At 35.5% G+C, this 14,430-nt stretch overlaps 1 protein-coding gene across 1 annotated transcript in view; it reads right to left on the reverse strand.

Moving 5' to 3' along the window:
• LOC129226608 (uncharacterized) overlaps positions 1-14,049 on the reverse strand; it is a gene marked incomplete at its 5' end in the record, with an annotated part of 28,428 nt that extends 14,379 nt beyond the window's left edge. Inside the window, 3 exons of the mRNA XM_054861236.1 lie at positions 4,547-4,664; positions 11,708-11,777; positions 13,941-14,049. Coding sequence (XP_054717211.1) covers positions 4,547-4,664; positions 11,708-11,777; positions 13,941-14,049 — 297 coding nt within the window. The remainder of the gene's footprint in view (positions 1-4,546; positions 4,665-11,707; positions 11,778-13,940) is intronic.
• Between the last annotated feature and the right edge of the window lie 381 nt (positions 14,050-14,430).

The raw sequence follows: 14,430 nt of genomic DNA on the forward strand, positions 1-14,430 counted from the left end.
GATAATGAAGATGATTATGATGATAGGGATACAAAAGCACAGCTCAATCTGAAAGAAGCTTAGTTTATTGGATAAAGAAGTAGGTTTTTTCATTTCTCCTCCAACTATTTAAGAGATTCAATTTTTTAAAAGAGATTCGAAATCGATATAAAGCTTTTAAATACTGATCTTGATGAATAGTGTAGAAACCAATATTATACTAAAGCTAAAAAGATAGTAAACAGTTTAAGGGTCAATGTCACAGCTAAAAGAAGCGTAAAACTAATTTCTAACTAATGACAGTTTCTATTACAAATTATGTCTGAATACAGGCACATTTTTCCACATTCATCAAAATCTACCATATCGAAGCCATTAACTTTAATTTGTCAATGAAAAGTAATAACATATTGATGTATGTCTTTTCTGTGTATGTCATTTAACAGTGTAAGTAATAAAATTCATTAGATTTTTTTTTCTTTTTTGTAGTTTAAACGCTTTGCTTTCTCTTCTAAACAGCTTAGTTCCTTTATTTTAAATCAGCAATTTGTTGTATTTAATTTTTAAAATACCTCCAAATGAAGCCTTTTTAATGGTTATATTAAAATTAACAAAGAGCAAATAAATGTAATTGAATATTGTAATGCTTTTAGGTCTTTGCATGAAAATTCCTTATTGATGATATCTTCCACGACCTGATCTGAATAATGCCAAGAACCATTCTGTAACGTTTATTTAGAAAAATGTATTAAACATCTCATCAAGAGAATAAGATTTCCTATAAAATGAGACCAGAACGAAGTTTCTAGGATGAAAAGTTTTGGTTTTAAAGAAGAAAAACTACGATTTTTTGCTAAAAACCGCCGTTTTTCGTAACTTTAGCCTCTTTGCGGCACGTGTTAATATTATCGGATTAAGCTGAAACTTTGCAAATCATGTTTTCTAGTCCATTGGCACATTTTACGGGGGTGCCGCGGAAGAAATTCGAAAATCGATTTTTTGTGACCACCCTAATGCATAACTTAGAGAAAGGGACCCTGAGAACCAAGACGTAAGTTTGGTCGCCCCCTCTCCTTATAAAACTTATATTACTACGGTTCCCAGTCGGGACTGCACAAGGACTGGGAAAAATGGTTTTCTTAAGTAATTTTTATAAAACTGTTCACTGTAGGTGAATTTCATACGAGGTTTCGTATTTTTCTATGTTGCTGAGTATACAATAAACTTATCACGTGGAGCAAAAAATAAAAGAAAGACTTCTTTTTAGTTCTATTCGGCTTTCACGAAGTAGATGGACCAGAAGTAAACAAACAGGTTGCAAAAAGGTTTGTCAATATATCCACTTTGGGGAATTTCTTTTTTCTGGAATTAAAAAAAAGAAAAAAAGTTACCATATAGTATTCGTATTCGCAGTCTGCTTGGCCCTAATTCGTTCTTGTCTGAGCCAAATACGTGGTTGACGTCGTCAAATGACGCATTTTTTTGTTTACTCTAGTTCAGGGGTTCCCAAACTTTTCCAGTTCCCGTCCCCTTATGAAGAATTAAAATTTTCTCACCACACCACAGCCTATTTCTATTATATAGATATTGATACCATGTACCATGGACAGTTCGCGGTATTGTTTGTTTTTCAGGAGAAGGCACTTGACTCCTCCCTCGTCACGTGGTATCCGATGATTCTATTTCGCTGTTTTCGGCAGAAGGTATATTCGGATCATAGCATTTTGTTGTAAAAGCAGCAGTTTTTAAAATGTAAGAATAACTAAAATGCATCTAACAAGTGTAGCAAGTGATGTAAAGGACACTAAGACTTTTTTGCACATTGAAATGCACGCCCAAGTTAAGGATGTCCGGTTTTGTCTCCTTTAGAAGCGCGTGGATTGCATATCGATAACCTCCGCGTAAAATGGAACTCTGCGTTCGAGGAGGCGTGGCGAAGTGCCTTCTCTTAAAAAACGGAAAATGCTTCTTCTCTATTTCTGCGCCACCCAAGGGTGCCACACTCACTTTATCGGGGAAATCCTGCTCTAGTCTTACTTTTCGGTGATTGCAGTATAAATTTGATTCATTCAGCAGTGGAGTAAGTTACGGTTTGGATTGTATTGTGAGCCATGAATATTGGATTACTGCTAACAAAAAAATTTTTAATTTTAGATTTCATTGCAATATTTCAATTTCATTATGGAACAGTGCTTTAGAGAGAGAGAGAGAGAACGACTCCCAATTTCAATTCTTCACCAATAGCGGAAACCATTATTTCTACCATAAACGTAGAGTGAAAATATTTTAAAGTTTCTTCATATAAAGTGTATCACAACCGATTTGTTCCTAAAACCACAATGTGTGTATCCAGTCTGCAGGTGTTTTTTGCATAAAATCTAAATGATGATATTACGTACAATATAAATGTTGGTACAGGTGAAGTGTAAAACTTACTTTATCTGCATATTAATTGATTTAGTCTGCTAAAGGCAGTAAACATTCGTTACGCAAATGAAGAAAATTTCATAGTTACTAATTTGTATAACAAACTAATTTAAGCGTTGAAAACTGGATTCACATAATTCCAAATTTGACTTTTACGACTTAGAATTTTGATGATGATAAATGCAATTTATTTTATTGATGCATTGAGGCAGCTATTTGATGATGATTAATTTTAACATCAAAGACGGCCGAATTAACAGAAAATTGGAAAGCCAACAATTTTAATTTTTAATTATTGGTCACATGTTTTCTAATATTTCGGTAAAGACGATAGTGTGGTACGGTCTGAGCACGTACCGCGTGAAGAATTGGCAAGCATAAATAAGCATCTTTTGACCTACTGCGCAATATGCTTTATATCAAATAAATCTCAAAATTCTGTGAGCATGTTTCAGATTCCTATTAACACTGATCGATCGGGATACTAAAGTCTGTACCTACAACAAATGCTAATAATGAAAGGGGTGCCCACCTAGGGGGTCATGGCACAGACTGCGGCATTAAAATTTTTAGGGGGTGGTGGTTTGAGGTATATTTTTCACTTTTAGGGGAGGTGACTCTTGCTTTTTGGGGGGTCCTCGCGATATTTAGGGGGTTACCCTTTCTTTTAGGTGGTGGGCATCCTGAAAATGTCAACATATAACGCCTGACACCAGACTCGATAGATACGTTCATCAGCAACTTTTTGGTTAGTCGAGGCTTGGACGCATCCAGACTGAGGTAACCCCCCAACCAAAATAGAAGATATTTAAAATGAGGAATTTAAATAAATAAATAAAAATGATCAACTGACTTTTGGTTCAATTTTCTAAGCTTATGGATGAATTCGGCTCTAGTAACTTTGTGATTTTTAAAGTGAATATTCTTTCTTTGAGAGCTCGTTGGAAAGGAAAAGTTAGATGTGTCTATTTGCGTTACCGTCTCAATACTGTTATGAAGGTAACGCAAGACAATACAACGCCTAAAACATTTCGTTTTTCCAAACTCTCCACACAAAAAAAAGTGTTCTTTTTTTTTTTGATCAAGTGTTGTTACACACGATCCCCTCCACATACACCACGAAAAAGTTAAAAAAGTGCCTCCCTCAGGCTGGTTGTTTTAGAAATTTCCAGGAGGGGGGGGGGTGCATGTTATAGGAAACAGCAACGAAATTTTGTTTTGCTTGCTTTGTTTATCTCCAAATTTTACTCTTTAAACTATTTTCTGTCTCACCTTTGTTTCTTTTCTCGGATGCCTTTTCATCCTAAAGCTCACACTTCGTTGCATTCAAAAAGGGATTCTTTGAAACCCCGAAACACGTGTCATCAATCAGTTTGCTAATTTGTGCTTTCTCTTACGTTGTTTACTATTGTTACTTTGTTGCACAAAGGCAGATCTCGTAAAGGCTTTAAAAAAAATCCGGACACTGTTGCAAAAAAGGAATCAGAGCACTTTTAATGTTCTTTAATGTGTCACGTAGACTTTGTATTATCTCCATACATTAATGAAAGTTCATAATTATGTTATTTAACAAATTTAATAACTATTCCAATAGAGAAAGAGAAGATGTTGGAAATACTACACCTTAAATTGCGTAAATTAAAGAGAAAAATGGCGATACGTATCCTTCTGGCAGTATTAGTTTATCAACAAAATAAAAAATTTTACGCAATCTATCTCAAAAAAAAGAAAAAGAAAGGAAAAGAAAAAATGTACAAGAGGATAAAATTAAAAAAAAAAAATGACCGTAAACTTTCTTGAAAACTTGAGAGGAATTGATTTGTGCGACTATACAAAACTCTCCTCTGAACTGATGAACTGATTTGTAATCATCTCTCAGTTCTATGAAATTTTTAATTAAAAAAAATAGCATTTTTGTACACAGAATAATCATATAAAATCAAGGCTGTGTGATTATATTAGTTAGTCGACGAAATTAAAAATGGTTCGTGTGACTGGTTTAAGCAATCACAAAGACAACAGAAATCGACACGCCACGAAATATGAGCGTCAGGTTAAGTCGAAGCGAAATCAATAAGCAATATTCATAATGGCTCAAAAATATAAAACGAAGTTGAACAAAAGGAGTGTGTTTACTTACTACTATTGCTCTTCCCATTATTGACATGGGACCGCACAATCTCATTTGATCTCCAACCATGTTCAAATCTGCAACTCCACTTCGATCTGCTTCAATGTTTCCTAAATCCCCTACATGCCTAAAACAACACAACAAAAAACAATTGTATTAATACTAACACAGACTGAACACTTGGGCGGAGCGCAAAAACCTTTTTGATTTTATGCATTGCGGAAAAGTTGGGTACTGGTGGGTATACATGCAATATACCGACAGCTCCGGTATCATATCCAGAGACTGCAGTTTCGTCATTCCAGACTAATGAGTCAAAAATAATGACGAAACTGCAGTCTCTGTATGTAATAACCGGACTGTCGGTATACTGAGTAGTACCAGACCTTCACGACACTAAATATGGTGACATTTGGATCCTTACTGATAGTCGGAGCTCGATTCAATACCTACAGAACTGGAGCAGTGTGTGCGACCTTGTGGGTATTCAGATTATCACCCATCTCAAAAATCTAACCAAGGGAAGGGAAGTCCACTTTCAGTGGATTCCCTCTCATGTAAACATCCATGGCAATGAAGCCGCAGACATCTTGGCTAAAAGAGGTTGTTCAGAGTTGCCCAACAAGGACTTCACATTAACTTTTAAGGAAATTTTCTCTATGAAGAAACAAGGAGACAGGCAAGTCTGGATCACCCCTCCAGCCCATCCCTGGTACTGCAGGAAGACCCCGGGAGGCTCGTTAGATTTCGAGGGTGACAGACATGATCAAACGGCCGTCTCGAGACTCATAAGTGGTTATCTGAAGAATATGATTTTCGACTCTGGGTGTAAGATCTTCTCTTTGTGCGGCAAATGCAATCTGAAACCGGCATCCCCCGACCACATCCTTGATTGTTTGGGGTTCACTCTGGCAGATGTCTGTGCTATCCCACTACTGCTGCTTGACTTCGCTAGGGTTCATGGCATCATGAATGATCTAGCTGCCGCTGGATCAATGACGGATTGTAAACAACAACAACAACAACAGACCTACGTCATACTATAAAGGCCCAAAAACAGGTAGCAAAGGTGTGTAAAATTGCTGCAAAAGCTAAACATCATCGATTCATTTCATGTTACGTGACCTGGTGGTCCCCCATTCAACCATCTTCCGTTTGAAGGACGTTCAAGAGAGGTGTAGTCATGCCTTTGAAACTAACCTATGCAAATTTTCTGCTTCCAAGACACACATCTATAGGAATTAGAATATCTCAAAAGAAAAAAGGAAGAAAGAAAAAAAAAACTGGGCTCCAAAATGGCCTCCAATGATGGAACCGTGCAAATGACAATTCGTTTGACAAAGCGGATCCGCCATTTTGGAGCTCCTTTTTTTTTTTTAAATCGATTTCCTAGATCTTCAGGATTTGGGTCTTGGAAACTGAAAATTTGTATAGGTGAGTTTCAAAGGCATCTCTGCACCTCTATAAAATTTCGTTTAAGTCGGAGATGGTCGGGTGGAGACGACGAGGTCACTTGACATGGAATGACTCTGTTTTTGACGCAACTTTTGCTACCTGTTTCCTGCTAATGCCAGCGCCACTCAGCTTAAAATAATAGCTAACTTTTATTACCTGCTGTGATGTCCTTCCGCAAAAAACATTTGGGCCTTTATACTGTTACAAATTCTGTAAATAGTAATTATTTTTATGATTAATTTGTAGAAATCTGGCTATTTTTGGCGTTTATTCCATTAACTGTCCTCCAAAATTATCATAGTAACTTAACCTGTAAATAGTTTCTTGTAATGCATATACAACCCCCCCCCCCCTCACATTCGAATGAAGTATATGGTCCCCTCATTTCCGAATGATAAGATTTGTGAATGGAATAAAAAGAAAATATGAGAAATTGGTGGAACGTAATGGGATTTTCTGGATATTTCTTTGCTGAGTATAAAGGCCGTGTTGCATTTGAACGAGAGTCAATTTTTTTTTATTTCTAACTGTGGAGTTTTCGTTTCAGCCGTTGCGCTAGGAAAGTGTGTATTAGCCTCTGCGCTGTGTTTTTGCGTATTTTGATGTAAATACGTGTGTGACCGTTGAGCTTACGGTGTTAATTGATGTTTGCCTAATTGCTACGGTTAATTTAGCAGTTAGCGATATTTCTTTTACATAGTTGTAAATAAATCTCCTATGTTTTCTCAAGAACTGTGTCGTCATTTCGAAGAAAGTTTGAAGTTGCACCGAACGCGTAACAATACTATGACGTAGGTCTGGTGCTTACGGGCTCTTGATCTATTATCATTGCTATTTATTTTTAATTGGTTTTTACAACCATAAAAAAAAAGCGGAAGTAAAACGCGTTATGACAGAGAAAGTAAGTTAAGAAATAGTATTTTTTCTCCACAAATAGGAAATTTTTTAAAAAACCGCCTTATATTTAAAACTAAATTTGATTAATTGATCAAACGATTTCATTCTGCGTACGAATTCTGAAAATTTATAAAACGTTTTACGATCACGCACAAGAAATGAAATTTTATTCATCCAAGTGCTTTTGTATGAAATTTATTCCTTTATTTATTTTCACCAATCCAGATTAAAATTTTATGTTACAGTTATTTTCTCCATAACTTAGTTAAATGCTATTTTTCTTACGTTTATGCATCTGCATTAGGCAATAAGTTGTAATTTAGAAATTTCTTTTTAAAAAATTTTGATGGTAGTTGGAAATCTCTAAAACCATATCAATTAAGAATGAATTCCATCGTCATTTTCATATATCTATAATAGCGTTCTTTTTACTTCATAAAGATATTTTCTTTTCGAAACATTTTTTGTTAAATGATTTAAAAAAAAAAAGAAGAAGAAGAAGAAGAAATGAATTGGAGCCATAGCAAAGTGATAATTAATATTACGAATCGATGTTTTGCTTTGCTACACAGAAAACTGGTTTTCTTTAGTTTTGGACGAAGTTGGTGTCATTAGTTGTTAACATGATCCGAACCCCACGTTTTTCATCCTTTTTTGACTTACAGACCGGCAAAAATTTCTCGGACAGTTAAATGTATTTTTAAGGCAAAAAAAGAAAGAAAGAAAAACTTTATCAGGTGCCAAAGAACCGTTAGCAGTGTAAGATTTTTATTATGATTTACTTATAGTAAAACTTAAATGTAGAAGTAAATAATTATTACAAATTATTAAACTTAAGCAAATGAACATTTGCAAGAAAATCGCACAAAATTAGGGCAAGCGATCACAAAAATTAACGAAAAAATATTTTTTATATTTCTTTATTCATTTATTTGATTTCTCATTAATTTCTTACTTGTTTATTTTTGAAAAAACTAACCTATTTATTTGCTTTTTGATACTGATTTTCTTCCTTTTAACTCGGACAGGTAAGAATCTCCATCCAATTAAAATTTTTCCACTGACAGTTGTCAGTCTGCCGGATCCACGGTTCAGAGTCCTTGCCCTAACCAATGTAGATGTACTAAATTTTCGACAATGCTCATGCTGACTGTTACACAAGAATAGATGAATACCCCGGATGTCGTGCAAGACGATTATTTTTTTCCGTATCACGGAATTTCATTTCATTCCCTGATTATTCTGACCAAATGAGTACTACTTATTTTATTTTTAAGACTTTCGAGCTAAATTTGTCGACTTACGGAAATTGAATATTTTTGAGAAACATTTATTAAATTTTGAGGAAAACCATTAGTTTGAAATACAAATTTGTCATGAAACGAGCTGATGTGTGCGTCATATGATTTCCTTTTGCACCAATTTAATGTTATTCCCCATTATCGGCAATTTTAATGCGATTCAATAGTTAACTCTCTAAATATCACAAACAGTGGCTAAAGCGAAACCAAATTAAAAAAAAAAAAAAAATCTCCAAATTCGTCGCCAAGTTGGCGACAAAATTTGGCTACCAAAAGACTGGCGATATATCGCCAAGTGTCCGCCAAATTATAACACCACTTGAGATTGCATCGAAATTAACAATAATTCCCCCTCCCCCCCCCCCCCCAAAAAAAAGGTGCAAAAGACCCCTTTAGAAACACCCGAATGCAACCAAAAGGAGAGGTGCACAACTAAACCCCAGTAGTCTACGTACCAAATTTCAACTCTCTAGGACATACCGTTTTTGAGTTATGCGACATACATACGCACATACGTACATACAGACGTCACGAGAAAACTCGTTGTAATTAACTCGGGAATCGTCAGAAATGGGTATTTCAGGCGTCTATACGTTCTTAGGCATTTATCCACGTGTGGTCGAATGGAAAAAAAACTCAACATTCATTCGGGGATGAGCAAAATAGAAATTAAGGTCGATTTTTCAGTGAAAATTTTTTCGCGAATACAATACTTCCTTTTTTGTAAAATGAAGTAAAAAAACGGAAACAGCTCTGCTGTGGGCATGTCAGAGGCAGTATCTTCAACAATGAATTTTAAGGGTATTTGAAGAAACGCGTTTTTAATTTCCCACAAGCGTCATTAAAATATTGAATCTTGAAGTTTGGCCTCCGGTAAAAAAAAATCTTTTATTTTCAGCAGAAACCAAATCAACCTGTTTTGTACTTAAAGCTGAAGTAAGAAAGATGAAAAAAATTCGGAAAACTGAAAAAACGAAAAATTGGTAGATACTGCCAATTACCTTACCAGGACCGAGTACAATTCTGCCGCAGGCCGGCAAAAAGCTTTTAATTAGCTGCGTCGCCCGGTTTTGCACGGTCCACCTCGGAAATAAAAGTTATGTCAAGTGACGCGTGTTCAACACTCAGGCTTAAACCAAGAAAGAAAAAAAAAATCAGTAAAATTTTGTGGCAGATTGCGGAAAAATAACCAAAAAGTAAACATTTTAAATCCCCCGATAACAGGAAAAGCCTTTTAAAACAACAGTTTACTTGACCTTTACTTGTTCATACTCGAAAAAAAATATGGCAACAGATCTTTCGTCTCAATGATTTTCTTCACGCTATAAATTTTAATAAAACCATTGCTACGGAAAGTTGAGTTGAAGCACTGAATAATAATTTAAATGGAGGAAATCCTTCGAAAAATAGGGATTTTATGTCCAAATCTAAGTGTCATAATTAATAGTTTTTAATTGAGATCTCTGCTAATTATTACCTGGGGATTGTGTTAAATAGCCAAACATAAAGACGGGAAGATTACGAATCCATCGATACCTGGTTCGATGGTCAGTTCACTGTCGTTCGGGAGAAGTAACTTGGACATACATACATACATAGTTAAATACATAGGTACATGCACTCATTTTTTTACTTTCTTCTATATCTAATATATAGAAGAAAGTATTGGATTCGTGAAAAATTTTCGAATTTTGACGGATTCGAACGTTTTGAGATGTGCTGAGCCCATTTCAACCATTTTTGGAAAATGTGTGTGTGTGTGTGTTCGTGCGTGTGTCACGTCTGTGTGTGACCAGTTTTTTGTGGCCGCTCTACAGCTAAAACTACCGCATGAAATCGAACGAAATTTAGTACACATATGTGCCGCTATGTAAACTTGTGCCCATTCGTTTTTGGCGCGAATTCCTCCAAGGGGGGTGGAGCAATGGGACGTTTTTTGAGTTATAAGTGCCTGCTATTCCCCAGGAAGTAACTGGCGGAATGAAACAAAATTTGGTCCATATGTTGCCCCTGACAGGTGCAGGTGCTGATTGAATTTTGGTGTCAATTGCTCAAACGGGGGTTGAGCTATAGAACATTTTTTGTTGTCAGTTGTGACTGCTGTATATCAAGAAATAATGAACGGAATCAAACAAAAATTTATCGACAAGTAGCCCTTAAAGGGTATAAGAGCTGATTCTATTTCGGTGTTAATAGTTGAAAAGGGGGTGGCGCAATCGAACGTTCTTTTTTTCCATTGTGAGTGCCATATCTCAAGAAGTAATGCTATGTTCTGGATGAAATTTGGAATAAATGTGAATCCATTTGTAAAAAGGCGTTGGTTCAATTTTGGCGCCAATCGCTCCATGGGGGCTGATTTTTTGTGTAAATAAAAATAGCTTTATAAATGCAACAATTTAAGAAAGATAAATCGCAATAGACTGTCGTCTGCGTATTTCGCGTGATTTTAACAGTTGGAAAATAACCAGAAAATCGCGATGATTTAAAATTTTTAACTGTTTGCCATCTTTTGTTTGTTAGCAAATAAATGTTTGTAATTATTTTAAGTAAGGCTTTTAAAATAATTTTCAATTTTCATTCTTTGCTTTGCCTTTGAGATAAATCGGGAATTGGGATGGTCGTCAAGTTTTGGCGCGTGTAATTTTGTTTTTGTTGGGAATGTTGCTTCTTCGTCAAGCATGGGGCAGAATTATAAGAAAGATATAGAAGAAAGTTTCGTGATGGCCACAACATACTAGTTTAATCATATAAGATTTTTTCTTTTTTCTTTTTTTTTTTTTTTTTTTGCATTTTTGGCGCCTGTAGTAAGTTAGCTCAATAGTACAAACTTTTTTCTTTGGTTTCCGCTGAAAAAAGAGCGCGAAAATACATCCGATTCCAACATTTCCCGATTTTCAGTATTGCATCCAGAAAGCGTTTTTTCAAATCTCTTGAAAACTCATTTCTGTAGATACTGCCGTCTACCTGCCCACGGCAGTATTCATCTTCAGAGCATATCAATAAATTTATCCCAAAACATATTAATAAAGTTTTTAAAAGTAAGGGCTCAAAATGTAAGGTTTCAAGTTGGGAGAAGTACTATGTGTTTTGATTTTATTGTAAACTAAATTATTTTAATATCACGATGTTATAACTTATGGGTTTCAACAACGGTTTTTCTACCATTGTTGAAACCCACTAATACATGGTTACTTCCAAGGGCGCCCATATAGGGGGGCAAGTGGGGGCTCAAGCCACCCCTTAGAAATTAGAACTTTCTTGCTTTTAGTACTTTTTAGTTGCAAAAATTTAAAAAGGTTTCTTCACAAGCCAATTACAAATAGGTTATTAAAAATGTCAAATTTTATTAACTCTAATCTGTACTGAAATCTGTTTTCCATGGGGAAAATATAACACTAAACCATGGGAAAATGTCTGAGCCCCCCCCCCCCTTTAAAATTTTGCATAAGGTCGCCTATGGCTGCTTCTACAACAGCAGTTAAACTACGTTAGACCTGAAAAACAACAAATAACATACTTTTGACTATCAGTCGGCGCTCCATGGTCCATGTTTGTGGGATTGTAATGGCCACCAGTGCTGGCACAACCTATGGAAGAAAATCCCACATTAATGTAGTTCTAAAACATTACCATGAAAAATCATGATATTGCTTGACCACTGAGAGATGAAGGATGAACCGTAAGCGGAACACTTCATTTTGCAATAGGTAGAGATCAGCGAGATCGCGCTTGCTGAAAACGCGCAAGCAGTAATGGTTTTACTGGTAGCGCGATCTGGCTGATCCTCTACCTATTACAAAATGAAGTGGTCCGTTTCTGCTTACAGTTCATTCGCCTTCTCTCCGTGGTCAAGCTATACTCGCAAGTTAAAAATAATTATTTTTGTCACGTTGATAGGTAAAGTAGATGAGATTTCAGACAAAAGTTTTAATCACCCCGTATACACGAAAATCTGCATTTTACTGGGCCAATTATTAGGTAAAAAGATCTCGTACTTTACTTATTTATTTCAAAACCATTTGTACTTATATATATATATATATATATATATATATATATATATATATATATATATATATATATATATATATATATATATATATATATATATATATATATATATATATATTTCGCAGAGTGGAACTGTGAGGTACCCACCGCATTTCCCCTGTTATGAGATTTTTCGGAAAGAAGTAGTTTGAACCTTATAGTTGCTCAGAGGATAACAATTTTTAAAATCTAGTTGAATTAGCGTATAGTTAACTCTCTAAATATCACCAATAGTGGCCAAAATGAAACCAAATTTTTAAAAAAAAATGTAAAAAATTTAATTTGAATTCTGAAATTTTAAATTTAAATTATGTTTTTCGCAATCATGAGCTGCGACAGGACCCTGCTCATTAGTTACTACCCTACTCACTTAATTCTAGACACGACTCCTGTCCCTCCAAGCCTACCTCTGCTCTTGAACGGAGACGTGTGTATTAGTTGTGTATGTGTAGGCTTTTGTGTGTGTGTAGATCTGTGTGTATGCACGTTGGCGTGTGTGTATGTGTGTAAAGGTGCGTGTGTGTATGTGTGTGAGTGCGTATGTGTATGAGCGTGCGTGTGTAGGACACTGACGCCACTGACCAGGAGCGGCAACGAGGGACGGAGTCGCGCCTGCAGGTGACTGTGGGGATTGAAAAGGGCACGGACATCAAAGACGGTCAAATGAGAACAAGAAGCAATCGTGATTGCTCAAAAAAAAAAAAAAAAACCCCGCAAAATTTGTCGCCATGTTGGTGACAGAACTTGGCGACCAAAAGCTTGGCGATATATCGCCAAGTGTTTACAAAATTATAACACCACTTGAGTTTGCATTCAAATTAGCAATGATTTCCCCCCAAAAAGGTGCAAAAGAACCCCTTTGGAACATTCGAATGCAACCAAAAAAAGGAGGTGCACAACTAGACCCCACTAGGAGTCTACGTACCAAATTTCAACTTTCTAGGACATACCGTTCTTGAGTTATGCGACATACATACTCATATCCGCACATACTTACATACGGACGTCACGAGAAAACTCAGGGATCGTCAAAATGGATATTTCGAGTGTCTATACGTTTTTCGGCACTTATCCACATGTAGTCAGGTTGGAAAAAAAACCTCAACATTCTTTCGGGGGTGAGCAAAATGGAAGTTAAGGCCGATGTTTGAGTGAAAAATTTTTCGTGAATACAATACACTTCCTTTTTGTAAAAGTAAGTAAAAAGTGGATTAGAAAACGCAAGAAGAAAAATTATTCTTAGAATGTACGAATTGTTAACGAGTGTCACCGAATGGAAACTAAAAAAAAAACATCAATGAAGTCAATGCAGAATTTTTTTGAACTCAACTTGAACAAGCCTTTTTAGTAAAATTTTATGATTAGCATACTTTGATATTTTTAAACATTTTTTGCACAACTGATTTTCTTTTCTTTTTCTTTCTTTTTTTTTTTTTTTTTTTTTTTTTTTTTTTTTTGCGAGCGAGAAAAGTCAGTTGCTAAATTTGAGGTGCCCTCAAGTAATAATACTGAAAATTAGTAGTTATAGTTGAAAAACCATATAGGCCAGTAGAGGGGTACTCGATCTGTTCTCAACTGCCCCTTTTTGCGGTTGGCGTCATTTTAAGACTCAGGAGGATCACAGTATTTTTTCGCAGACATCTTTACAGAAATTATTCAAATTCGCAGACAATTTTAAATTTTATCTCGGTTTGACTTACCGTTCGATAAATCTCCGAACTCATGAACGTGGAAGCCATGCAATCCAGGTGACAGTCCTGATATCTGTCCAGTAACAGAGACTCCCTCAGATGAACGCTGTAAATAAAAAACGTTTTTAGTTAAAAATATATTTTTCCTCCGAAGTATTAGAAAAAAAAGTATTTGAAAAATTAAAAACACTAGCAGGAAAAATAAAGTTTTCTAAGTAAGCCAGTTCAGGAAAAATTTCTTCAGTTAGTGTATATAAAACTATTTTTTAATGTACGTACATTTCTTCTTTTTTTGTGTTGTAAAAACAAATAAGTAGAAAGGTTTTTTTTTCTTTGAGGGGGGGGGGGGGGTAGGAGGCGGGAACAATGACAGGCAGTAGGATAAACTTAATAGAAGTTCAAGTTCGTTTATCTCTATCTTTATTATTTTTTTTTTTAAGTAACGTCAAAAAAATCGTGAAAGAATGTATGTGGCCGGCATACGTCCAGGAGACCACAT

Source organism: Uloborus diversus, chromosome 7 (genome assembly GCF_026930045.1).
Source record: "Uloborus diversus isolate 005 chromosome 7, Udiv.v.3.1, whole genome shotgun sequence".
NCBI lineage: Eukaryota > Metazoa > Arthropoda > Arachnida > Araneae > Uloboridae > Uloborus > Uloborus diversus.